Here is a 27,193-nt window from a genome sequence, read left to right as displayed (position 1 = left end):
TGGCAGCCCCCAGGAAGCCTTGAAGAAAGGCAGGAGACCCTCAGCAGAGAGCAGCCAAGTCTGGTTCTTCTCTGCAATGGCTTCCTCTTCTGAGAGCTCCCTCTCTTTCTTGTCTGGGCTGGACTGGACTGGGAGGACCCCAGTTGATCCACTTTCCCTCAGTCTCCCCACTGGGCTCCAGTGGCCCCCTGAGACCTGCAGGGATCCGGAGTGGAAGCGACTTCTCCTGTTGAACTGAGGGGGAAGTACAAGCGAGGGCTGTTCAGAAAGGGCTCCTGGGACCCTGAGGAGCCAGAAGGGGTCTGGTGAGGAGCAAGGCTGCTCTGTGGAGGCAAAGCCATCATGGCAGGACTGCTGGCCCCCAAAGCTGCCGCCCTCCTTCACTGGGAGGAGAGACCCCCGAGAGCATGGCACCCTTGAGGTCCACAGGGAGCCATGACGTCTCTGGGAGCGGCTGGGGCCTCCAGATGAAACAAAATGGCGTTCCCGCCTTTTTCGGAAAAGAGCAGGAAATGCCATCTCCTGGCCCTGCCGCCTCCGTGGGTTCCTGCTTGGCCATGGCGGGGGGGGGGGGTATGCAGCTGCTCCCAAACTGTTCCCTTCCCCAGACATTGAGGGGGGGGGGAGAGGAACATTAAAAGTGAGGAAAAATGAGGGATATGCTGTGAGGGGGAAAAACCAAGAGGGAAACTCAGGGGGGAAACTCCCTCAGGAAACCGGGCGAAGGAGAGGACGAGGCCCAGGGGAATCTGAAAGGGGATTGGTCAGCTCTCAAATGGAGAGGCTTCTGATTGGTCCTGCTCTGGGGTGAGAAATGGGGTCAAATGGTTCTGAGAGCCCAGTATAAACTGGTTTTCTGGCAGGAAACGCAGGGAAAGGATGGAGTTGGGGAGGGGGGAAAGAGTCCCAGAGTGGGGGGGGGCTGCCCCCTGAGCAGCATGTGCCCCCTCCCTCCCTCCCCAATAGCGGGCTTCGCCTTTCCTGCCTGTGGTGCTGTTACGGGGGGGGGGGCTTTCACCTCCCCCCCCCAGGATGGCGTGTCTGTTTCATTCCTCGCATGGGACACTTTCTCATCTGTCTCTTTTCCTGGGCTGCAGAAGCAGGAAAGTCCGCTTGTGGGGCGGGGGGAGAGATTATTTTCGGAGGGGGAGGGATCTCCTGGCTGGGCCCCCCCCATTCTTCCCCCCACTCGCTGATCGGGAGGGTGTTTTGTTTTTTTTGAGGGGTGTCTTGATGGAGCCATTTCTTAGCCTCTTCTCCATCCCAGCCTTTCCTTGGGATCCAGGAGCCTCTGTGTTGGAAGAGGGGGAGAGCCACGGTAACCCCCCTCATTGCCATCCCCGTCTTTGGCACAGAGGGGGGCAGCCCCTTGAGCGCAGGCGCAGAAGTAAGCAAACAGCAGGTAGGGAGAGGGAGGGGGTGCCCTCGGCTTTGCAAGGGTTAAAAGGAGCAAAGCTGGATTCCTAGAGAGGACAGGAAGTGAGGGGGGGTCAAGGTCCTCCATGACAATTCCCTCCCTCCCACATCCCTTCCTGCAAGCGGAGAGGAGATTGCTTTGTTTTCTCTCCTTTGCAAAAGCTTCCTCGGTGAGTCCCCTCTCTCTTTCCCCTCAGGGGTCCCAGGGGTGCAGGGAGGGGGCATGAGGGTCCCTGCTCAGATCATGCTCGGTGGGGGGAGAAGAGAGAAGAAGAGGAGGAGTTTGGATTTGATATCCCACTTTATCACCAAGCGAAGAAGTCTCAAAGCGGTCAACATTCTCCTTTCCCTTCCTCCCCCACAACAAACACTCCGTGAGGTGAGTGGGGCTGAGAGACTTCAAAGAAGTGTGACTGGCCCAAGGTCACCCAGCAGCTGCATGTGGAGGAGCGGAGACGCGAACCCGGTTCACCAGATTACGAGACTACCGCTCTTAACCACCACACCACACTGGTCCTCCCTTGTTCTCTCTGCCAAGCCAGTTTGCAGGAGGTCTGCAGCTCTGCTCTTCCTTGGGATCCAGATGCTGCCTTCATTTTGGGGGAGGGGGCTTTGGGTCTGGGCATGCAAAGAAACCCCCTTCAGACTGAGGAGTAAGTCACATTTGTGAACAGAGGCTGCAGCCAGACGGGAACATTCCCACGTGGGGGGAGCACAGGGAGGAGAAAAGCCCGTCTGCATCTGCAGCGGCACAACTGGACCACTTCCTCTGTCCCAGATGCAACAAAACATGCCTCTCCCCTGTTCAGGCTAAACAAGTAGATGAACTAATGTGAAAGCAAATTTCAGATGTATTTTCAGGAAATGCTAAAGCAAGGATAAAAGACTCCTTTTCCCAACATTCTGGGACAAATGAGCGATTATCAATAACTGGGTGGCTTGTACTACAAACAGAGGCCATAGAATGCATAAAATCCTTTTTTTTTCCCTGACTGTGATAAAATTATTATTATCCTGATAGGTACTTGTAAAACCTTCTGGGAGAAAATATAGCAGAGGGTCTGTGGGTTTTGATAAACAAGAAAGGCAAATTGGTGTTATCTCAAAATAGACTAGTTCTATCAAGCTACCCTAAGCCTTTGGGAATCTTGTCACAAGAGGAGTGTAAAGCTCACCTCTGGAGTTTTTTAAAAGGGTATACATGCCTGGTGTTCTTAAGAACACAACAGATTTAGGACATGTGGAAGATCTATATTTTGTTGGCTTCCATGCCAGGGTGGGGGCCACATATTGAGACTGGAGACTTGTGAAGATGGTGTATAAACACCAGATAATATCTAAGGAGGAGGGGTGTATTAGTCTCAAGATATTTCAGAAATGTGGCATCGTCATCTCCTCTGCTTCCACGTACAGATTTGGTCCCCATGCAACATCTGACGGAGGCAAATATGGCCACAACATCTGGCTTGTGGTGAGAGAGCTCAAAGATTGTGAACAGGGCTCTCCATACAGAGCACCTAGCATGGGGGCACCTACATTTAATATCTACTCTGCTATTTTCTGCCCTTGCTCTGGGGTTGCAGTTTTCAGGCTTGGGGACAGGACCGTGACTGGTTTTTGCACCAAGTTCTGTCAGTTATCCCCATTGAGTTCAAAGGGATCACCTGTCAGGTCACTAGTGTGCAGACCATGCCAGCCTTACAAAGTAGGGTGAGGAGTATACAGAGGAAATTGGAATCACTGGAGATGTTTAGAAATGGGGCTTCTCTTGGGGAGGGGCTGCCCCATTTGTGCTTCTCCAGGGGCAGGAGAATATCTAGGGCAAGAGAATCCCTGCAGGACCTCTGAGGCTCCCTTTGCTTCTTCCTCTCTCCCAGGACCCTGCAGCTCGTTTTGGCTCCTCAGGAAGGATGAAAGAGGCGGATCCTGCAAAGCTAGTGAGGATGGAAGGAGGAATATGGACGGTTGACCTGGTCAGGTTGTCTCCTGCATCCCTCCTCACAGCCTCAGAGCATTCCCTCCCAGGGACCTCCGAGAGATCTGGTGAGTCCCAGGGGAGTGAAAATGGGGACCTTGATGGAGGGAGCCAGAGAGGTATCAGGGCTTGCTCAGCTTGGGGGTCGGGGGAGGCAGGCAGGCGGATGGAGATGGAGAAGGAGAGCAGTTTATTGGGCTCCTCCACCTGCTTCCTGCCTGCCCCTTTGTCTCCTGCAGGCATTTTGAGCTAGGAATACAGTTGAACCTCAGAAGTCGAACAGAATCCGTTCTGGAAGTCGGTTCAACTTCCAAGGCGTGACTTTTGATTGGCTCTTGAAATGGGAAGAGCCGATCGGAAGCTGCAACGATGCAACGTCACTTTCTCTCCCTGGCACTGCTGGGCCAGCCCTCTGCTTCCCTTTCCCTCAGGCGAAATCCCCAATGGAGTATGAATCACGAGCGACCGTGGGTTTTCTTTGGGAAACAGGTTGCAAACAAACTTTATTATAACAGATGTAAACAATGAGTTTTGGTTCTTCTTCCACTGAAATGGAACAAACAGTGCTGTTGTTTTTTTTCTATTAACTTGAATACAGATTCAAGTTATAAGCTGTATGCTGTTTAGGTTTAAGGTTACTTCCTTTTACACATTTTCCATGGATCAGACTTCTGCACACAAATTTCTGGAACTGAATCCTAATCCTGCGTCTTCCGTGTGTTGCCTTTTTCTTTTCTTTTTGGAATAATTTTATTTGCTTTTAAAAACAAGGATCATAGGACCACTAAATGATGAAATATGTAGACTGGGGGTCAGCAATCTACGGTCCACGGGCCGCAAGCGACTCACGGGGGTCATTTAAGCTTCCCCTGAGCCGTCCGCTTGGCGAGTCCTGTGTGTACACACGTGATCCTGCCAACAGAGTGATCTCCGTGAGAGTGAACCAGGCCAGGCAAGGTAAAGCTTGCCGACCCCTGATGTAGACTGAGTCTTCTCATGCCATTTGTACATCTCAAAACTAGCAGAATCTATTTGCAGGAATATCTGTAACATACGATTCATCATCATTAGCGGTCAGTATGTGAGTTCTGGGTTCATGAAATGTTTTAAACTGGAACAAAAAATGAGGCAACAGGAGAGAACAGAGAGCATTCAACATCGCATAGCTGAATGTCTAGTCAGGAGCTCTTGTGGCCGTTGTGTTTAGATTTAGTGTGAGTTATAGTCACTTTTCCTCTTATGTTTCCAATGAAACAATACAGAGTTGGTCTCATGAAAACGGGAGGGGGGTTCAAACTGAAGAAAGTGATTTATGTATAAATTTAAATTTAGACCAATCAGAGTGAGGCAATTGCTGATGGGGTGTAGGTTTAACTGACAAGGCATGGACATTGCTGGATCCTGACCACAGAGCTCTGCAGAAGGAAGTAAAGGAGGAGAACCGTGGGATCATGGACCCTTTCGGTAAAACTCCCTGTTGGATCATAAAATCAGTTTTGAAATTCCATACATACCTCTATGTCAGGGGTCAGCAACCTGCGGCCCATGGGGGGGTCGTTTAAACGGGCCACAAGCCACCCCCGAACCAAGCCGCCCACTCAGCGAGTCCCCGCGTGCTGCACTAAACCAGTCCAGGGCGGGGACTCGCTTCCATGGTGCCGGAAATCAGACGCAGACATGTAAGCGATCTGGCCCATGGCGGGATCTCCACAGAACTGAACCGGCCCAGGCAAGGTAAACCTTCCTGACCCCTGCTCTGTGTGATGAACCTTCACTATTTTGATGGAGATGAAAAGCTGAGCAGTTGGCTCCTTACTTCTCTCGCCCTGACCTAGCCACTGTGATCCACACGACAGACACCTCCAGGCTTGATTATTGTAACTCACTCTACGTGGGGATGCCCTTGAGACTGACCCAGAAACTCCAGCAGATACAGAATGTTAAGGCAGGACTCTGGTGGGTCTGGAAGCGTTTCGCAAGAAATACCTCTGCTCACTCAGAGATATATTTACAGTCTTTATTTACATACAGTGGTGCCCCGCAAGACGAACGCCTCGCAAGACGAAAAACCCGCTAGACGAAAGGGTTTTCCGTTTTGGAGGCGCTTCGCAAAACGAATTTCCCTATGGGATTGCTTCGCAAGAAGAAAGCCCATAGGGAAATCTCCAGGGACCTCTTTTAAATGCTGGCGGTGGGGAGCAAAGCCTTCCCCCCCCCCGGCCTTCAGAAGAGGTCCAGGAAGGTCGGCGGGGGCCGAAAGGCTTTGCTCCCCACCGCCAGCATTTTAAAAGTAGTCCGGGATAGCAGGGAAGCGCTTCCCGCTATCCTGGATGGCTTTTGAAGGCAGGCAGGGGGGAGCAAAGACTTTTGCCGCCCGCCCGCCCGCCTTCAGAAGAGGTCCTGGACCTCTTCTGAAGGCCGGCGGGGGTCAAAAGTCTTTGCTCCCCCCTGCCTGCTTTCCCGGGAGAGCGGAGAAACTCAGCGCGTTTCTCCGCTGTCCCGGACGGCTTTTGAAGGCTGGCGGGGGGCAAAAGTCTTTGTCCCCCCTGCCTGCCTTCCCGGGGGCTTTTAAATCGCCCCGGGACAGCGGAGAATTCCTCTGCTGTCCCGAGGCGATTTTAAAATGCTGGCGGGCGGCAGCGCTGCCGCCCGCCAGCATTTTAAGATCGCCCCGGACAGTGGAGAAGTCCTCCGCTGTCCTGGGGTTTTTAAAATGATGGCGGGCGGCAGCGAAGGCTTCAATGCCGCCCGCCAGCATTTTAAAATCGCCCCGGGACAGCAGAGAAGTCTCCGCTGTCCCGGGAAGGCAGGCGGGGGGGGGGGAAGCAAAGACTTTCGCCCCCCGCCGGCCTTCAGAAGAGGTCGGGGGACAGACTGTCCCCGGACCTGGTCTGAAAGCGGTTTCCATAGGAACGCATTGATTGATTTTCAATGCATTCCTATGGGAAACCGTGCTTCGCAAGACGAAAAGACTTGCGGAACGAATTAATTTCGTCTTGCGAGGCACCACTGTACATATTTACAAGGTACAGGACATAGCTTTCATGCATCTGAATCCTTGGTAGCAGATCCAGGATGTGGGAGCTTTTGGCTCCTCCTCCAGCACAGGAGCTTGGGAAGACCCAGGAACCTCCTTTGTTCCCTACATTTTAACCCCTTTCAGTCCTGTGCTGAAGGAGTGGGCATTGACTCCCTCTCTGTCCTCCCTCTGAACTGGTCGAGTGGTGTTGATGGTCTCCAGCATCCGGGAGCGTCCTCGCCGCTTGAGTTCCTTCCGCTTACTTGTCCTCCTCTCCCTCTCCTGTCTTTTCTAACGGCTCTTGTTCTTCCCCCTCCTTCAGCTCCGGGGCATTCCCTGGCAGCCCAGTGACAGTCTCCTTACGGGGTCCTCACAGCAGGATCACATTCACCCAGTGCTATACCAGCTGCACTAGCTCCCGCTGGAGTACAGGGTCAGGTTTAAGGTGCGGGTTTTAACCTTTAAAGCCCTATACAGCCTAGGACCCTCGTACCTATGAGACCGCCTCTCCTGGTATGTCCCACGGAGGACCTTACAGTCTTCAAACAAAAACATTTTGGAGGTCCCGGGCCACAGGGAGGTTAGGCTGGCCTCAACCAGAGCCAGGGCTTTTTTAGCCGTGGCTCCGATCTGGTGGAATGCTCTGTCACAAGAGACTAGGGCCCTGCGGGACTTGACATCTTTCCTCAGGGCCTGCAAGACAGAGCTGTTCCACCAGGCCTTTGGCCAGGGCACAGTCTGACCCCCTCTCTCCTTCTGTAATCTTCATAGAACTCTAACCTGGTGGTTGCTATTAATATGATTCTGAATTATTTCTAAAATGTATTTTAATAAATTGACTGTGTGATTTTATGATTTTTTTATCTGTTGTTAGCCACTCTGATCGTGGCTTTGGTCGGGAAGGGCGGGATACAAATAAAAATTTATCATCATCATCATCATCATCATCTGGGATTCCAACATCCTCACCGTGAATCCTGAATGGGGGGATATCAACTGTTTTCTCTGTGAATATTCTTCATTTCGTCAAGCTTTTTTAAGCAATGACCAGGCTTCTTTGAACTACCCAGGCCTTTTTAAATGTCATCTTCAGATTTTTTAGGGTAGTTGAAATAAGTTCTGTCAGGTTTGTTATTTTTGTTTTTGCTTTTGTCTGCATTTTATTGACCAAAGAGATGACTGACCTTGGAGATGAAGATAATTCCATGACTGAGCCAAACATTATCTATTATTATTTTTTAAAATAATATTTATTAGGGGTTTGAAAGTTACAGAAAAAGAAAAAAGAACAATAGAAAATTAAACAAAACAAAACAATACCCTACAATACATCAAAAAAACAACAAAAAAAACCAGTAAAACAAAGGGGGAAAAAACATTTAAAAACACATCCAACCTTTCCATGTCTTTACCTCTCATATACTTGTTTCATCGACCTCCTCACACCTCCCTTTTTTGTATTCTAGTTCAATTAGCTATTTCAGCAAGTCCTTTCCATCTTTCTCAATTTTCGTTCTAAAATTTATCTTAAGATAGTCTAACCTTAAATTTTCCACTTTGGTCCATTAACAATCTATTTTTACTTAATTCTTTATCACATTTCTGCTAAAGCCATGTAACTTCGTTCCAGCATCCTTCTAACATTCATTAATTTTGCAATATTTCTGTAAATATACTTTAAATTTTTTCCAATCTTCTTCCACCGACTCTTCTCCCTGGTCTCGGATTCTGCCAGTCATTTCCGCCAATTCCATGTAGTCCATCAGCTTCATCTGCCATTCTTCCCGGGTGGGTAGATCTTGTGTCTTCCAATGCTTTGCAATAAGTATTCTTGCTGCTGTTGTAGCATACATTAAAATAGGTTCTATCCTTCTTTGGCACCAATTGGCCGACCATGCCCAGGAGAAAGGCCTCTGGTTTCTTCAGAAAAGTATATTTAAATACCTTTTTCATTTCATTATAAATCATCTCCCAGAAGTTCTTAATCCTTGGGCATGTCCACCAAAGGTGGAAGAATGTACCTTCAGTCTCATTACATTTCCAGCATTTATTATCAGGCAAATGATAGATTTTTGTGAGCTTGACTGGTGTTATGTACCACCTATAAATCATTTTCATTAAATTCTCTTTTAAGGCATTACATGCCGTAAACTTCATACCTGTGGTCCATAACTGTTCCCAGTCAGCCATCATAATGTTATGTCCAACATCTTGTGCCCATTTAATCATAGCAGATTTCACCGTTTCATCCTGAGTATTCCATTTCAACAGCAAGTTATGCATTCTTGACAAATTCTTAACTTTGGGGTCTAACAATTCTGTTTCCAATTTTGATTTTTCCACCTGGAAACCTAGTTTTTTGTCCAAATTATATGCCTCCATTATTTGATAATAATGGAGCCAGTCTCGCACTGTGTTTTTTAGTTTTTCAAAACTCTGCAGTTTTAATCTATCTCCCTCTTGTTCCAGAATTTCCCAATACTTCGGCCATTTGGCCTCCATATTGAGTTTTTTCTGAGCCTTTGCTTCCATTGGTGACAGCCATCTTGGGGTTTTATTTTCTAACAAGTCCTTATATCTTATCCAGACATTAAACAGTGCTTTTCTGACAATATGGTTTTTAAACGCTTTGTGTGCTTTAACCTTATTAAGGTCCCAAGCCACAGAGAGGTTAGGCTGGCCTCAACTAGAGCCAGGGCTTTTTCGGCTGCGGCTCCAACCTGGTGGAACGCTCTCTCACAAGAGACAAGGGCCCTGCAGGACTTGACATCTTTCCGCAGGGCCTGCAAGACAGAGCTGTTCCACCTGGCCTTTGGTCAGGGCGCAGCCTGACTCCCTCCTCTGGCAATCTTTACAAACTTTAGTTTATGGTTGCCATCAATTTTGATTTTAATTCATTTTAATCCATTTTTATACTGTTTTATAATGCTGTACTGTTTTAGTGTTGTTAGCCGCCCTGAGCCCGGCTTCGGCTGGGGAGGGCGGGATATAAATAAAATTTTTTATTATTATTATTATTATACCACAGATATGCATGCCAACCAAATACATTGTTGAAACCTTCCAAATCCAACACATCAGTGTTTTCAAGAAGCATCCATTCTCTCAGCCAACAAAAAGCGGCTGATTCATAATAAAGTTTAAGGTCTGGCAGGGCAAATCCACCTCTTTCTTTAGCATCTGTTAATATCTTAAATTTTATTCGAGGCTTCTTGCCCTGCCAGACAGATCTAGAGATATCTCTTTGCCACTTCTTGAAACAGTCCATTTTGTCCAAAATTTGCAATGTTTGAAACAGAAACAGCATCCTCGGCAATACATTCATTTTTATCACAGCAAATCGGCCTAACAGTGATAACTTCAAATTTGACCATATTTCTAAGTCCTTTTTCACTTCAGTCCAAGATTTTTCATAATTATCCTTAAATAAATTCACGTTCTTAGCAGTCATATTAACCTCTAAATATTTCACTTTCTTAACCAATGTTAATCCTGTCTCCTTCTGAAACTTATCTCTCTCCGTCGCAGTTAGATTTTTCTCTAAAACCTTAGTTTTCATCTTGTTCAACTTAAAGCCTGCTATCTGACCAAAATCTTGAATCAATTCCAGTACTCTTTTAGTACTAGATTCTGGCTCCTGTAAAGTCAATACTAAGTCGTCAGCAAATGCTTTCAATTTGTACTGTTTAGCTCCCACTTGTATACCTTTAACCAATTGGTCCCTTCTAATCATATTTAGCAAAACCTCCAGGACCGATATAAAAAGCAATGGAGAGATTGGGCAACCTTGCCGTGTTCCTTTCTCAATCTTAAATTCTTCCGTCACTACATTGTTCACAATTAATTTAGCCTTCTGTTCTGAATAAATTGCACCTATACCATTTCCAAAATCTTGACCAACCCCCATCCCCTGTAAATTCTTCTTCATAAAACTCCAAGAAATATTATCGAAGGCTTTCTCCACGTCCACAAATATCAAAACTGCTTTAGTATAAATTTTCACTTGTAATTTTTCTAAGATATTAATTATGTTCCTCGTATTGTCAGACAAGTGTCTGCCCGGGAGAAAGCCCGCTTGATCTTTATGGATTTCTTCTGCTAACACCTTTTTTAATCTTTTAGCCAAAATATCTGCAAAAATTTTATAATCCACATTAAGCAGTGATATGGGGCGGTAGTTCTTGAGTTGTGTCTTTTCAGACTCTATTTTCAGTATAAGTGTGATATAAGCTTCCTTCCACGACTCTGGTGCCCTTTTCCCTTCCAGAATTTCATTACAGACTTCCTTTAAAGGTTGTATTAACCATTCTTTCAGAAATCTGTAGTATCTTGAAGTCAATCCATCCGGTCCTGGGGATTTACCCAATTGCATGTTCTGAATGGCCCCTTCTACTTCCTGCTCCGTTATTTTGTAATTCAGCATTAACTTATTTTCCTGGGAGATTTTTTGTAGTCCATTAATTTTCAAAAATCTATCAATGTCCATTTCTTTCTGCGTCTCCTGTGTATATAGTTGTTTGAAATACCTCTGGAAGCACTTTCTAATTTCCACTGGATTCTGTATATTCTTTCCTTCCACTTCCAAATTTGTAATGGTATTAAGCTTTTGTCTTTTTTTCATTTGCCAAGCCAACAGTTTTCCACACTTATTTGCTGATTCAAATTTCTTTTGTCTCATCTGTTTAATCTTCCATTCTATTTCCTGATTCATCATTTTCATATATTGTACTTGATATAACTTTATCTCTTTCAGGATCTCCTACGACTTTGGTTTCGCTCTCAATTTCTTCTCTCCTTCCTTTATTTTCTCCAGGATTTTATTTTTTTCCTCGTTTTGGGTTCTCTTCTTAATTGCATTCTGTTGTATCAGAAATCCTCTCATAACCGCTTTACTTGCGTCCCAGATTACTCTTTTTTCCACAGTAGTGTTCATATTTATCTCAAAATAGTCTCTCAAAGTTTTTTGGGCCTTCTTAGTCACTTCCTCATTCCTAAACAAAGTATCATTCATCCTCCATCTAAAGGAACCAATTGGTGTCAGTTTCATTCCATCTTCACAGCATTATGGTCGGAGCAAGTTTTAGGGCAGATTTCCACTTTACTAGTCTTCAGGGCCAGTCCTCTAGTTACCCAAATTTGGTCAATTCTTGTCCATGTCATTTTAGCCTCAGAGAAGAAAGTTCCCTCTCTTCTTGAAGAATTCCAATTTTCCTTCATTAGGTGCATAAATACCTACTATCAAAAATTTCTCTCCTTGTGATTGAATTTCAATTGCAACGAATCTTCCTTGGTCATCTTTAAATATAAATTTTGGTGATAGGCTCTCTTTTGCATAGAGGACTTTCTCTTTTTTTTAACTTTGTCTGATGAAATAAATTCTTGGCCCAGTCTTTTATTACTCAATATCTTCCTATGTAGCCTTATCACATGTGTTTCTTGCAGACAGTCCAATTGTTCTTTTTTAAGTAAATGAAAGACTCTCCGCCTTTTTTCCGGGGAGTTCAGACCATTAATGTTCCAACTTAATACTTGCAGTGCCATAATGTAGTTACTCTGGTTTTCCTCCAACTGCACCCAATGCCTGCTCTTCTTCCGTTGGTGGTGTCAGTGTCACGTTCACTAGGCGGTCCAGTCCAAAAGGTAATGTTGCTCTGTCCACTATTCCTCTTTTTGGTGATCTTCTGTCCAATGCTCTTTGCTCTGATCCTCTGTGTGGCGATCCTCTGTCAGACGCTTTTGACTCTTTTCCAAGTTCCTTCTGCAAATCTTCCTCGTAGTTGTTCAAAAACTTTACTTTGTCTTCTACTGATCTTATTTTTATTTTCCTTCCTTTAAAACTAAAAGATGTAGGAGTATCTCTCTTATTTAACTGGCTGTCAGTGTATCTCTCTTATTTAACTGGCTGTCAGTGAGCGGTCTATTCACAGTCAATGCAGGCTCCAAAGTACAACAGTCTTAATGGCAGCCCGTTCCCAGGTTCTGAGTTGTGGAATTTTAGCCTCCTTCCCTCTCTTTTGCAGGCAAATACAGTCCAAAACACCCCCCTCTTCTCCTGCTTCCAAGGGGGGTTCGCTATTTTTGACACTGGAAATTTAAACCTTTACAGTAAACTTTCCAAGGCTTTAGCTTGAGCCGTTTTGCTTCCGTCTATTTACAAAAGGGGAAGGCGGACTTCCTGTTTTGAACCTCCCGTTTCGTTGTCAAATTTGAACTTTTAAAATTCCAATTCTTCAATCTACTCACGGGTAGTTACTTTTAAGTAGCAGTCGATTCAAAGCACCGCGCTGCTCACCCCACTTCACTCCGGATCCCCGAAAATGGGTTTCCCCGTGAGTTGATGGTGCCCGCCGAATCCCACGTTCACAGGCTTCACCCGCCTGTGATTTTTGAAGGGTCTCCGCCTTCGCCGCGGTGGCCAGACCCGATTTCCACAGAGCGCATTCCTCTCGTTCAGAGGAATTCCGCCATTTCAGATGGCGCTAACCCGGAAGTCCTCTAACCTGGAAGTCCATTATCTATCCCAGATAAGAGCCAAGTAATATATCAATAAATATCAGCCAACAAAGGTAGTAAAAATTATAGTAAGGCCTCATAAGTAATTATTTTCAGTTCTTCCTCTATCACAAGCATTCATTAACATTGTTAATTACTGGCCTCAACAACATCAAAAATACCATCTCAGGACTATTTAATTGCTCATCTTCTAACATTGTGTATGCCATCAAATGCCAACAGTGCCCTTCAGCTCTCAATATTGGACAAACAGGCCAAACCCTACGCCAAATGATAAATGGACATAAATCTGATATCAGGAATCACAAGACAGAGAAACCAGTAGGAGAACACTTCAGTCTCCCAGGACATTTTAAACAAGATCTCAAAGTAGCTGTCTTATTACAAAAGAATTTCACAAATAGACTGGAAAGAGAAGTTGCTGAATTGCAACTTATTACCAAACTTAAAACCATGGAGAGACCTGGTCTGAATAGAGACATTGGATTCTTATCTCATTATAGATGGTATATGTAGCTATTTTTAGCCATCTCACCCCATGCTATTTCCTGTAAGACCAATTGCAGTCTTTAACAGTCTTCAACAGATTTACCACACCTATCAGACAATCACCCATTCCCATCACCTTTCTGAGTAATACCTCTCCCCACCCTCTCACTATATATAAGGGTCTGGTGACTTCTGTGTCAGTGTATCTGAAGAAGTGTGCATGTACACGAAAGCGCATACCAATAACAGACTTAGGTGATCTCTAAGGTGCTACTGGAAGGAATTTTTTAATTCATTAACATCGTTCAATAATCTGGGGAATAATCTTCCTGAGGCTCTAATTAGCTTCTCTCTTCATTGCAGATGGTGATGAATGGGAAGGGAAGAACAAAGGGGATCACAACAGAATCCACACAGCGGAGAAGTCAAATAAATATTCAGGGTGTGGAGAGAACATCCGTCAGAGCTCCCAGTCCACCTCCCATCAAGGAAACAGCTTCATTCAGAGGGATAGCCTTACTTCACACGAAATAACTCACAGTGGTGAGAAATTGCATCAGTGCTTGGAATGTGGAAAGAGCTTCAGTCGGAAGGATTCTCTCATTTCGCATCGAAGAATTCATACAGGAGAGAAACCCTATCAGTGTTTGCAGTGTGGAAAGTGCTTCAGTCAGAGGAGCAATCTGACAACCCATCAAAGGATTCATACAGGGGAGACACCCTATAAGTGCTTGGAATGTGGAAAGAGATTCAGACAGAGCTCAGAGCTCACTTCCCATCACAGAATTCATACAGGGGAGAAACCCTATCAGTGCTTGGAATGTGGAAAGAGATTCAGACTGAGCTCAGAGCTCACTTCCCATCAAAGAATTCATACAGGGGAGAAGCCTTATCAGTGCTTGGAATGTGGAAAGAGCTTCAGTCAGAGCAACAGTCTCACTTCCCATCAAATAAATCATACAGGGGAGAAACCCTATCAGTGCCTGGAATGTGGAAAGAGCTTCAGACAGAGGCACAGTCTCACTTACCATCAAAGAATTCATACAGGGGAGAAACCCTATCAGTGCTTGGAATGTGGAAAGAGCTTCAGTAACCGCCAAATTCTCACTTCCCATCAAAGAATTCATACAGGGGAGAAACCCTATCAGTGCTTGGAATGTGGAAAGAGCTTCAATTTTAGGACTAGTCTTACTTCCCATCAAAGAATTCATACAGGGGAGAAACCTTTTCAGTGCCATGAATGTGGAAAGAGCTTCAATCAGAAAAGTAGTCTCACTTCCCATCAAAGAATTCATACAGGTCAGAAACCATATAAATGCTTCCAATGTGGAAAGAGCTTCAGTCACAGCCACAAACTCACCATCCATCAAAGAATTCATACAGGTGAGAAACCCTATCAGTGCCAGGAATGTGGAAAGAGCTTTCGTGAGAGGGGAAAACTCGCTGCTCATCAAAGAATTCATACAGGGGAGAAACCCTATCAGTGCTTGGAATGTGGAAAGAGCTTCAGCCAAAGGGCCCATCTCCTGACCCATCAAAAAACTCATACAGGTCAGAAACCCTATCAATGCTTGGAATGTGGAAAGAGCTTTTGTGATAGGGGTAAACTCACTTCCCATCAAAGAATTCATACTGGGGAGAAACCCTATCAATGCTTGGAATGTAGAAAGAGCTTCAGTCGGAAGGATGCTCTCACTTCCCATCAAAGAATTCATAAAGGGGAGAAACCCTATCAGTGCTTGGAATGTGGAAAGAGCTTCAGATGGAAGATTGGTTTCACCTCCCATCAAAAAATTCATACAGGGGAGAATCCCTATCAATGCTTGGAATGTAGAAAGAGCTTCAGTCGGAAGGATGCTCTCACTTCCCATCAAAGAATTCATAAAGGGGAGAAATCCTATCAATGCTTGGAATGTGGAAAGAGCTTCATTCGGAAGGATTATCTCACTTCCCATCAAAGAAATCATGAAGAGGAGAAACCCTAATAGTGCTTAGAATGTTTAAAGAACTAATAATAACAACAACAACAGATACAGGTAGGAAGCTGTGTTGGTCTGCCATAATCAAAACAAAATTTAAAAAATTCTTAACGCTGGGCAGCTCCCAACAGACTATTTCAAACATGATAATAAATCAAATATTGTTGTTGTTTAGTTGTTTAGTCGTGTCCGACTCTTCATGACCCCAAACTCATGTTGGTAGCTTCAAGAACACTGTCCAACCATCTCATCCTCTGTCGTGCCCTTCTCCTTGTGCCTACAATCTTTCCCAACATCAGGGTCTTTTCCAGGGAGTCTTCTCATGAGGTGGCCAAAGTCTTGGAGCCTCAGCTTCAGGATGTGTCCTTCCAGTGAGTACTCAGGGCTCATTTCCTTCAGAATAGAGAGGTTTGATCTTCTTGCAGTCCATGGGACTCTCAAGAGTCTCCTCCAGCACCATAATTCAAAAGCATCAATTCTTCGGCCATTAGCCTTCTTTATGGTCCAGCTCTCACTTCCATACTTCATTACTGGGAAAATCACAGCTTTAACTATACGGAACTTTGTTGGCAAGGTGATGTCTCTGCTTTTTAAGATGCTGTCTAGGTTTGTCATTGCAGGCGTCTTTTAATTTCGTGACTACTGTCGTCACCATCTGCAGTGATCATGGAACCCAAGGAAGTAAAATCTCTCACTGCCTCCATTTCTTCCCCTTCTATTTGCCAGGAGGTGATGGGCCAAGTGGCCATGATCTTAGTTTTATTGTTGTTGAGCTTCAGACCACATTTTTCACTCTCCTCTTTCACCCTCCTTAAAAGGTTCTTTTAATTCCTCCTCACTTTCTGCCATCAAGGTTGTGTCATCTCTATATCTGAGGTTGTTGATATTTCTTCCGGCAATCTTTATTCCGGCTAGGGATTCATCCAGCCCAGCCTTTCGCATGATGAATTCTGTGTATAAGTTAAATAAGCAGGGAGACAATATACAGCCTTGTCGTATTCCTTTCCCAAACTTGAACCAATCAGTTGTTCCATATCCAGTTCTAACTGTAGCTTCTTGTCCCACATAGAGATTTCTCAGGAGACAGATGAGGTGATCAGGCACTCCCATTTCTTTAAGAACTTGCCATAGTTTGCTGTGGTCGACACAGTCAAAGGCTTTTGCATAATCAATGAAGCAGAAGTAGATGTCTTTCTGGAACTCTCTAGCTTTCTCCATAATCCAGCACATTTTTGCAATTTGGTCTCTGGTTCCTCTGCCTCTTCTAAATCCAGCTTGCACTTCTGGGAGTTCTCAATCCACATACTGCTTGAGCCTTCCTTGTAGAATTTTAAGCATAACCTTGCTAGCATGTGAAATGAGCGCAATTGTGCGGAAGTTGGAGCATTCTTTGGCACTGCCCTTCTTTGGGATTGGGATATAGACTGATCTTCTCCAATCCTCTGGCCACTGCTGAGTTTTCCAAACTTGCTGGCATATTGAGTGTAGCACCTTAACAGCATCATCTTTTAAAATTTTAAATAGTTCAGCTGGAATATCATTGCTTCCACTGGCCTTGTTATTAGCAGTGCTTTCTAAGGCCCATTTGACTTCACTCTCCAGGATGTCTGGCTCAAGGTCAGCAGCCACACTACCTTGGGTATAAGAGACATCCATATCTTTCCGGTATAATTCCTCTGTGTATTCTTGCCACCTCTTCTTGATGTCTTCTGCTTCTGTTAGGTCCTAACCATTTTGGTCCTTTAGCCCCCATTTCCCTAACTCAGGGGATGGGACTTCTTCCTCCCAGTTCCCTCCATGGAAACTTAGGGAATGGGATCTGTTCCTGCTCAGTCTCTGTCCCAGAGATTAAACGGAGCCAAGAACACTCAGAAGCAGTCATAAATCAAAGCTTCTCTGTTCAAGCTACTTGTCAGCTGCACAAACGTTCCAGGCAGCCTACTTTCACTTTTAGTAGAAGAAGAATTTGGATTTGATATCCCGCTTTATCTCTACCCTAAGGAGTCTCAAAGCGGCTAACAATCTCCTTTCCCTTCCTTCCCCACAACAAACACTCTGTGAGGTGAGTGGGGCTGAGGGACTTCAGAGAAGTGTGACTTGCCCAAGGTCACCCAACAGCAGCATATGGAGGAGCGGGGAATCGAACCCGGTTCACCAGATTAGCATTTGACTGCTCTTAACCACTACACCATACTGGCACTACACAACACAGGCAGCTGCTGTACTCACAGTCTATCTGCTTTTTCTCTTCTGTCTCTGAAGAGGCTTGCCTCACGGTGCCAGTTCCAGGAAACTCCAACCGGGACAAAAACAGCTCCCAGTCTTTCCTCTACTGGCACTGGGTCTGTGGCCCTGATCCCTGGGCCCATAACCAATGTTAGGCGCATCCTACATGGGTAGGACCTTGATAAAGACACATGTCCGCTTGGCATGCTGTCTCCCTCCTGGTTGATTGGGAGCTACAAAAGCTTTCTTCAGCCCGAACATCACAGCAACTAATGCCAAGAAGCATCAGCACACTTACGGAAGAGCAGAGTATTAGCGGTTCGCGTAACAGAACTCAGTAGCTCAGCATTTTGGCTAATCTACTTTATTTACATATAATACACTCAGAGAATTCTGACTTAGTTCCATCCTCTTTCTCATCAGACAGCAAAGATAAAGAACAAAGGACAATAGTCCCACTTCATGGAACACAGTAACATAAATATCCTGTCTCCGTCACTTCCCACTCTGTGGAATGAAAACATACACCGTCATGTGATAGACAACAATCTCATGACTGCAGACACGGAGCAGAAATCCCAACAAAAAGGTCTGCCTTGGAATCGTATCGAGATCATTCTATCATTTTTGAGATTGTATCCCAGTACAGCTTTCGCCACTCTTTTGTTGGGCTTTTATGGGATTATGGGAGACACAATGGTCATCCAAACTGAATTTGCCCATTCCCCTCCATTTTAGTTCACTGATGCCCAGGATGTCAATATTTATTTAAATATTTATTTATTTAAACAGCTGCCCTGGACACAGAATTGACTTGCATCCCCATAGACAGCTGTGAGTCCAAAATGACTCCCAGGCTGTGCACCTGGTCCTTGAGGGGCAATTACCCCATTTAGGACCAGGGAGTCCCCCACAGCTGCCTGCTCCCTGTCCCCCCAAAACAGTACTTCTGTGTTGTCAGGATTTAGCTTCAATCTGTTAACTGCCATCCATTCTCCAACCATCTCCAGACACTCATACAGGCCATTCATTGCCTTCACTGGTTCTGATGTAAAAGAGAGGTAGAGCTGGGTATTATCTGCATAATGATGAACACCCAGCCCACATCCCCTGATGATTTCTCCCAGTGGCTTCATATAGATGTTGAAAAGCATGGGGGAGAGGATGGAACCCTGAGGCAGCCACATTGCCACTTGGTAGGCTTGGCATTGAGCTGTAAACCGTGTCTGGTCCGATTCAGAATGAGTTTTCCGCCACTTGTGCTCTAGAGGTCTCAGCAATTCTTTCATTGCCCTCAGCTCTGAGGAAAACCTCAGGGCTGTCCGCGCTCCATTCAATCAGAGATTGCGCTTCAGAGCCAGACAGTCAATAGTCGTGGTTATCTCCACATTCTAGTGGACCACCAGGGAATCAGCTGAAAGGGTTGCTGTGCGTAAGAGAAACCTGATGGACAAGCAGCGGCAAGAACAGGTCTATCTGCTTCAACCAACCAAGTCTCTGTCACGGATGCCAAGTCAAGTCCTCCATCCACGATCAAGTCCTGGATGACCGCTGTCTTGTGAATCGTTGACCTGGCATTGCACAGCAGCCCCTTCAGGTTGTTGGTTTCTGCTTCCTTCACTGTGCAGCAAAATGCTTGTCTTGTCACAAGACAGTTGTTTACATTCCACAGTCAGAGTACTGTTGGGTTCCCACGGGAATGGGAGACTGGATGTGACGTTCACTGGTTTCCTGTTTTTCACTGTTTCTCTCGGTGTTCTTTGTTTCCGAGAGGAGTTGCTTCTCTGCTCTCGCAGAGGCAAGATGCGTGTTCTCTCAGCATAGAAGTGTAAATAAAGTTAAGAATGTGGCACATACTGCTCATCCTTCCGCTGTGTGGACTACGCTGTTCGGGCTCAAGATAAGACGGGCCGAAGCTGGTCTAAAAATCTCACACAGGTCATGTGGCTCTCTCTTGTTGATTCCAGTATCCTTCCAGTCAAGACCAGACCTGGAGGCAGGGATAGTCTTCAAACAATGACTAAACCTGCCTCCTTGGTAAGGACATGGTCTGGTCTAAGTGTAACTCCTCCTCCTACCCATGATCACTGAGATCATGTGTCCCAGTGCATCTCCTCTCTCCCATGGAACCTGCCCCAGCCATTCTGTTGGTTGGTCCCCACTTCCAGGCTGCCCTGATCTTCTCCCCTTCAGTGCAGAAAACAAACTATACAATAAACCAGTAAGACAGTAGAAACTAATTTTTTTAAAAAAATCAACTTTATAATAAAATTAAAGTAATCCCCAGCCACAATTAAACTTTCATCCCACCCCCAACAGAGCAAAAACAGAACAAAAAACCACCAAAATTTTAAACACCACAGATTGAAAACTATTTTAAAACATTTTAAAACATTTCTGACATTTGCCCCAACCCCAGAGTTTGTTCCAGTGAGTTTGAGATCTTCAGGACTCACAGCAGGGCAGTGTCCCTCCGGCCTCCCAGGAGTCTCTTATGCGGAGCATCAAATGGTCCATCAAATAATTCATGCCAGGGGAGGAAACATATCAGTGTTTGGAAAGTGGAAGAAGCTTCACCTAGAGAAACAGTCTCACTGCCCAATCATAGAATTGTAGAGTTGCAAGTGAAGGTAAAAGGTAAAGGACCCCTGGACATTTAAGTCAAAGGCGACTGTGTTGCGGCGCTCAGCTCGCTTTCAGGCCGAGGGAGCTGTCGTTTGTCCACACACAGCTTTCCGGGTCATGTGGCCAGCATGACTAACCCGCTACTAGCACACGGATATCCCGCTTTATCAATACCCGAAGGAGTCTCAAAGCGACTAACATTCTCCCTTCCCTTCCTCCCCCACAACAAACACTCTGTGAGGTGAGTGGAGCTAAGAGACTTCAAAGAAGTGTGACTGGCCCAAGGTCACCCAGCAGCTGCATGTGGAGGAGTGGAGATGCGAACCCAGCTCCCCGGATTACGAGTCTATCGCTCTTAACCAAAGCAAAATAAAAAAATTCCTTCCAGTAGCACCTTAAAGACCAACTAAGTTAGTTCTTGGTATGAGCTTTTGTGTGCATGCACACTTCTTCAGATACACTGAAACAGAAGTCACCAGACCCTTCTATATAGTGAGAAGGTGGGGAGGGGTATTACTCAGAAGGGTGGTGGGAATGGGTGATTGGCTAATAGATGTGGTAAACCTGTTGACATCTCAACAGGCTCATCACCCATTCCCAATCACCCATTCCCACCACCCTTCTGAGTAATACCCCTCCCCACCTTCTCACTATATAGAAGGGTCTGGTGACTTCTGTTTCAGTGTATCTGAAGAAGTGTGCATGCACACGAAAGCTCATACCTAGAACTAACTTAGTTGGTCTTTAAGGTGCTACTGGAAGGAATTTTTTTATTTTGCTTTGACTATGGCAGACCAACACGGCTCTTAACCAGTACACCACACTGACTCTTGTAGTAAACAACAGCATTTTTCTTTCCAAATTTAATGAGTAAAAATCTCCAACATTTATATTTTCAGGATTGGGAACATCAATAATTGTACACTAGCAGGGCACTTCTATACGTATCAATGTGCCCCATGTCTTAGTGTATCAAAGTGCCCCAACGGACATTTTTAAAAATCTAACATTTATTAATAAAACCACTGAATTTATTTAAAAATCACGTGTAATCCTGATTACTGAGTGGAATAACTTACCTTTGGTGTTTTTAAATCTTAAGGATTTGAAACAGCGTTGGAACACTTGTACATTTCTCATAATTGTTCATTTGGCTGCACTAAAAACACACCTACTCTTGTGAAACGCCAACGGCTAACTGGTGGGCGGCGTGGTCACAACTGTTGTACTCACACATCTATAGACATGTTTCTCGAAATTGAAATATTGTTGGTGTATCAATGTGCCCCCCTCCCCGCCAGAGAGGCTGCTTCCCTGGGCAAGGAAGGAGCAGGAATCCCTAAAGGGGAGGCTCTGTATGTGGTCCCATGTCTAGAGCTCACATAAACACCAGAGGGAAGGTGGCCGGGGCGTAAAAGGCAAAAGCATTGGACTCGAACGCAGGCCTCAGGGTCGCTTCTCCCCGTTCCCCCCATAGAGACCTGGGACCCCTTCTCCAGAAGGGACCTCCAAGGAGGAGGAAGCCAGGGCGGATCAGTCCCTGGACCTTGGAGGTGATTCCTGGACTCCTGCAATATAATGTTCCTTTCCCCATTGGCCAGGAACCTAAGCTCCTTTTGGGGTTGTCATTCCGCACCCCGAGGTTCCTCCAAGGCCTTGGGGAAGGAAACTGAGGCAGGCCTGGCCATGGCAAGAGGAAGAGCTCTGGCTGCCCCCCAGGGCCCTGCAGGGGATTCAGGGTGGGGGGCCTGCCTCTTCCTCTGGCCATGGCAGCCCCCAGGAAGCCTTGAAGAAAGGCAGGAGACCCTCAGCAGAGAGCAGCCAATCCGGTTCATCTCCGCAATGGCTTCCTCTTCTGAGAGCTCCCTCTCTTTCTTGTCTGGGCTGGACTGGGAGGACCCCAGTTCAGTCAGTTCCCCTCAGTCTCCCCACTGGGCTCCAGTGGCCCCCGAGACCTGCAGGGATCTGGAGTGGAAGCGACTACCGCCTGAGGGGGAAGTACAAGCGAGGGCTGTTCAGAAAGGGCTCCTGGGACCCTGAGGAGCAAGAAGGCCTCTGGCGAGGAGCAAGGCTGCTCTGTGGAGGCAAAGCCATAATGGCAGGAAGGCGGCTGAGGACGCCCCATGAGCGCTGGCCCCTGAAGCTGCCGCCCTCCTTCAGCTGGGAGGAGAGACCCCGAGAGCGTGGCACCCCCGAGGTCTACAGGGAGCCATGATGTCTCTGGGAGCGGCTGGGGCCTCCAGATTGTTATGTTGTGGGTTGACATAGCAGACAACACAGCGATTTCTCCAAAGCAACTCTTTATTTTGTAAGCTGGAATAGAACTGACTAGCAAACAGCTCAGCCGGCCTGCTTTTATAGGCAGCCGGCTGTCAACATTGTAGCAACAACAACCCAGAGTTTCCCGCCTAAAATAACTGACGTGGACCTGAGTGAAATCTATCTACAGACCTGAGTGAAAACTATCTACAGTATCCCCCTGCTGGCCCAGGGTGAAACTTCACTAGATAACACAGATGAAACAAAATGGCGTTCCCGCCTTTTCCAGAAAAAGGGCAGGAATCGCCATCTCCTGGCCCTCCGTGGGTTCCTGCTTGGCCATGGCGGGGGGGGGGGGATGCAGCTGTTCCCTTCCCCAAACATTGAGGGGGGGGGAGAGGAACATTAAGAGAAGGAGAAATGAGGGATAAGCTGTGAGGGGGAGCAGCCAAGAGGGAAACTCAGGGGGGAAACTCCCTCAGGAAACCGGGCGAAGGAGAGGACGAGGCCCAGGGGAATCTGAAAGGGGATTGGTCAGCTCTCAAATGGAGAGGCTTCTGATTGGTCCTGCTCTGGGGTGAGAAATGGGGTCAAATGGTTCTGAGAGCCCAGTATAAACTGGTTTTCTGGCAGGAAGCGCAGGGAAAGGATGGAGTTGGGAAGGGGGAAAGAGTCCCAGAGTGGGGGGGGCTGCCCCCTGAGCAGCATGTGCCCCTCTCCCTCCCTCCCTCCCCAATAGCGGGCTTCGCCTTTCCTGCCTGTGGTGCTGTTACGGGGGGGGGGCTTTCACCTCCCCCCCCCAGGATGGCGTTTGCGTTTCATTCCTCGCATGGGACACTTTCTCATCTGTCTCTTTTCCTGGGCTGAAGAAGCAGGAAAGTCCGCTTGTGGGGCGGGGGGAGAGATTATTTTCGGAGGGGGAGGGATCTCCTGGCTGGGAAACCCCCCCCCCATTCTTCCCCCCACTCGCTGATCGGGAGGGTGTTTTTTTTTTTTGAGGGGTGTCTTGATGGAGCCATTTCTTAGCCTCTTCTCCATCCCAGCCTTTCCTTGGGATCCAGGAGCCTCTGTGTTGGAAGAGGGGGAGAGCCACGGTAACCCCCCTCATTGCCATCCCCGTCTTTGGCACAGAGGGGGGCAGCCCCTTGAGCGCAGGCGCAGAAGTAAGCAAACAGCAGGTAGGGAGAGGGAGGGGGTGCCCTCGGCTTTGCAAGGGTTAAAAGGAGCAAAGCTGGATTCCTAGAGAGGACAGGAAGTGAGGGGGGGTCAAGGTCCTCCATGACAATTCCCTCCCTCCCACATCCCTTCCTGCAAGCGGAGAGGAGGCTGCTTTGTTTTCTCTCCTTTGCAAAAGCTTCCTCGGTGAGTCCCCTCTCTCTTTCCCCTCAGGGGTCCCAGGGGTGCAGGGAGGGGGCATGAGGGTCCCTGCTCAGATCATGCTCGGTGGGGGGAGAAGAGAGAAGAAGAGGAGGAGTTTGGATTTGATATCCCACTTTATCACCAAGCGAAGAAGTCTCAAAGCGGTCAACATTCTCCTTTCCCTTCCTCCCCCACAACAAACACTCCGTGAGGTGAGTGGGGCTGAGAGACTTCAGAGAAGTGTGACTGGCCCAAGGTCACCCAGCAGCTGCATGTGGAGGAGCGGAGACGCGAACCCGGTTCACCAGATTACGAGACTACCGCTCTTAACCACCACACCACACTGGTCCTCCCTTGTTCTCTCTGCCAAGCCAGTTTGCAGGAGGTCTGCAGCTCTGCTCTTCCTTGGGATCCAGATGCTGCCTTCATTTTGGGGGAGGGGGCTTTGGGTCTGGGCATGCAAAGAAACCCCCTTCAGACTGAGGAGTAAGTCACATTTGTGAACAGAGGCTGCAGCCAGACGGGAACATTCCCACGTGGGGGGAGCACAGGGAGGAGAAAAGCCCGTCTGCATCTGCAGCGGCACAACTGGACCACTTCCTCTGTCCCAGATGCAACAAAACATGCCTCTCCCCTGTTCAGGCTAAACAAGTAGATGAACTAATGTGAAAGCAAATTTCAGATGTATTTTCAGGAAATGCTAAAGCAAGGATAAAAGACTCCTTTTCCCAACATTCTGGGACAAATGAGGAGCGATTATCAATAACTGGGTGGCTTGTACTACAAACAGAGGCCATAGAATGCATAAAATCCTTTTTTTCCCCCTGACTGTGATAAAATTCTTATTATCCTGATAGGTACTTGTAAAACCTTCTGGGAGAAAATATAGCAGAGGGTCTGTGGGTTTTGATAAACAAGAAAGGCAAATTGGTGTTATCTCAAAATAGACTAGTTCTATCAAGCTACCCTAAGCCTTTGGGAATCTTGTCACAAGAGGAGTGTAAAGCTCACCTCTGGAGTTTTTTAAAAGGGTATACATGCCTGGTGTTCTTAAGAACACAACAGATTTAGGACATGTGGAAGATCTATATTTTGTTGGCTTCCATGCCAGGGTGGGGGCCACATTTTGAGACTGGAGACTTGTGAAGATGGTGTATAAACACCAGATAATATCTAAGGAGGAGGGGTGTATTAGTCTCAAGATATTTCAGAAATGTGGCATCGTCATCTCCTCTGCTTCCACGTACAGATTTGGTCCCCATGCAACCCCTGACGGAGGCAAATATGGCCACAACATCTGGCTTGTGGTGAGAGAGCTCAAATATTGTGAACAGGGCTCTCCATACAGAGCACCTAGCATGGGGGCACCTACATGTAATATCTACTCTGCTATTTCCTGCCCATGCTCTGGGGTTGCAGTTTTCAGGCTTGGGGACAGGATGGTGATTGGTTTTTGCACCAAGTTCTGTCAGTTATCCCCATTGAGTTCAAAGGGATCACCTGTCAGGTCACTAGTGTGCAGACCATGCCAGCCTTACAAAGTAGGGTGAGGAGTATACAGAGGAAATTGGAATTACTGGAGATGTTTAGAAATGGGGCTTCTCTTGGGGAGGGGCTGCCCCATTTGTGCTTCTCCAGGGGCAGGAGAATATCTAGGGCAAGAGAATCCCTGCAGGGCCTCTGAGGCTCCCTTTGCTTCTTCCTCTCTCCCAGGACCCTGCAGCTCGTTTTGGCTCCTTGACTCCTCAGGAAGGATGAAAGAGACGGATCCTGCAAAGCTAGTGAGGATGGAAGGGGGAAGATGGACGGTTGACCTGGTCAGGTTGTCTCCTGCATCCCTCCTCACAGCCTCAGAGCATTCCCTCCCAGGGACCTCTGAGAGATCTGGTGAGTCCCAGGGGAGTGAAAATGGGGACCTTGATGGAGGGAGCCAGAGAGGTATCAGGGCTTGCTCAGCTTGGGGGTCGGGGGAGGCAGGCAGGCGGATGGAGATGGAGAAGGAGAGCAGTTTTTGGGGCTCCTCCACCTGCTTCCTGCCTGCCCCTTTGTCTCCTGCAGGCATTTTGAGCTAGGAATACAGTTGAACCTCAGAAGTCGAACAGAATCCGTTCTGGAAGTCGGTTCAACTTCCAAGGCGTGACTTTTGATTGGCTCTTGAAATGGGAAGAGCCGATCGGAAGCTGCAACGATGCAACGTCACTTTCTCTCCCTGGCACTGCTGGGCCAGCCCTCTGCTTCCCTTTCCCTCAGGCGAAATCCCCAATGGAGTATGAATCACGAGCGACCGTGGGTTTTCTTTGGGAAACAGGTTGCAAACAAACTTTATTATAACAGATGTCAACAAGGAGTTTTGGTTCTTCTTCCACTGAAATAGAACAAACAGTGCTGTTGTTTTTTTCTATTAACTTGAATACAGATTCAAGTTATAAGCTGTATGCTGTTTAGGTTTAAGGTTACTTCCTTTTACACATTTTCCATGGATCAGACTTCTGCACACAAATTTCTGGAACTGAATCCTGATCCTGCGTCCTCTGTGTGTTGCCTTTTTCTTTTCCTTTTGGAATAACTTTGCTTTTAAAAACAAGGATCATAGGACCACTAAATGATGAAATATGTAGACCGGGGGTCAGCAATCTACAGTCCACAGGCCGCAAGCGGCTCACGGGGGTCATTTAAGCTGCCCCTGAGCCGTCCGCTTGGCGAGTCCTGTGTGTACACACGTGATCCTGCCAACAGAGTGATCTCCGTGAGAGTGAACCAGGCCAGGCAAGGTAGAGCTTGCTGACCCCTGATGTAGACCGAGTCTTCTCATGCCATTTGTACATCTCAAAACTAGCAGAATCTATTTGCAGGAATATCTATAACCTACGATTCATCATCATTAGCGGTCAGTATGTGAGTTCTGGGTTCATGAAATGTTTTAAACTGGAACAAAAAATGAGGGAACAGGAGAGAACAGAGAGCATTCAACATTGCATAGCTGAATGTCTAGTCAGGAGCTCTTGTGGCCGTTGTGTTTAGATTTAGTGTGAGTTATAGTCACTTTTCCTCTTATGTTTCCAATGAAACAATACAGAGTTGGTCTCCTCATGAACATGGGAGGGGGGTTCAAACTGAAGAAAGTGATTTATGTATAAATTTAAATTTAGACCAATCAGAGTGAGGCAACTGCTGATGGGGTGTAGGTTTCATAGACAAGGCATGGACGTTGCTGGATCCTGACCACAGAGCTCTGCAGAAGGAAGTAAAGGAGGAGAACCGTGGGATCATGGACCCTCTCGGTAAAACTCCCTGTTGGATCATAAAATCAGTTTTGAAATTCCATACATACCT

The 27,193-nt window shown here is 46.8% G+C and overlaps 2 protein-coding genes and 1 long non-coding RNA gene across 3 annotated transcripts in view; 2 read left to right on the top strand and 1 right to left on the bottom strand.

Annotated features, from left to right (window-relative positions):
* Positions 1–27,193, top strand: part of LOC309334663 (uncharacterized protein) — a 95,912-nt gene that overhangs the window by 24,653 nt on the left and 44,066 nt on the right. Inside the window, exon 3 of the mRNA XM_081849176.1 lies at positions 25,574–25,747. Within this exon, the coding sequence (XP_081705302.1) occupies positions 25,574–25,747 (174 nt within the window). The remainder of the gene's footprint in view (positions 1–25,573; positions 25,748–27,193) is intronic.
* Positions 1,409–15,550, top strand: LOC309334675 (uncharacterized protein). Its single transcript, XM_081849216.1, has 3 exons — positions 1,409–1,586; positions 3,294–3,459; positions 13,776–15,550. Exons 1-3 carry the CDS (start codon positions 1,503–1,505, stop codon positions 15,395–15,397), a joined length of 1,872 nt encoding a protein of 623 aa, XP_081705342.1. The 5' UTR covers positions 1,409–1,502; the 3' UTR covers positions 15,398–15,550.
* LOC309334746 lies at positions 17,138–18,297 on the bottom strand. The gene is made up of 2 exons (XR_014153239.1): positions 17,597–18,297; positions 17,138–17,338 (listed from the first exon to the last, which is right to left on the bottom strand). It is a non-coding gene; the product is annotated as an uncharacterized lncRNA (long non-coding RNA).

This window comes from Podarcis erhardii (assembly GCF_964252035.2).
Source record: "Podarcis erhardii genome assembly, chromosome: 2".
Classification (NCBI taxonomy): Eukaryota; Metazoa; Chordata; class Lepidosauria; order Squamata; family Lacertidae; genus Podarcis; species Podarcis erhardii.
The sequence above is the reverse complement of the archived record's forward strand: the minus strand, read 5'-3'. Positions and strand labels throughout refer to the sequence as shown.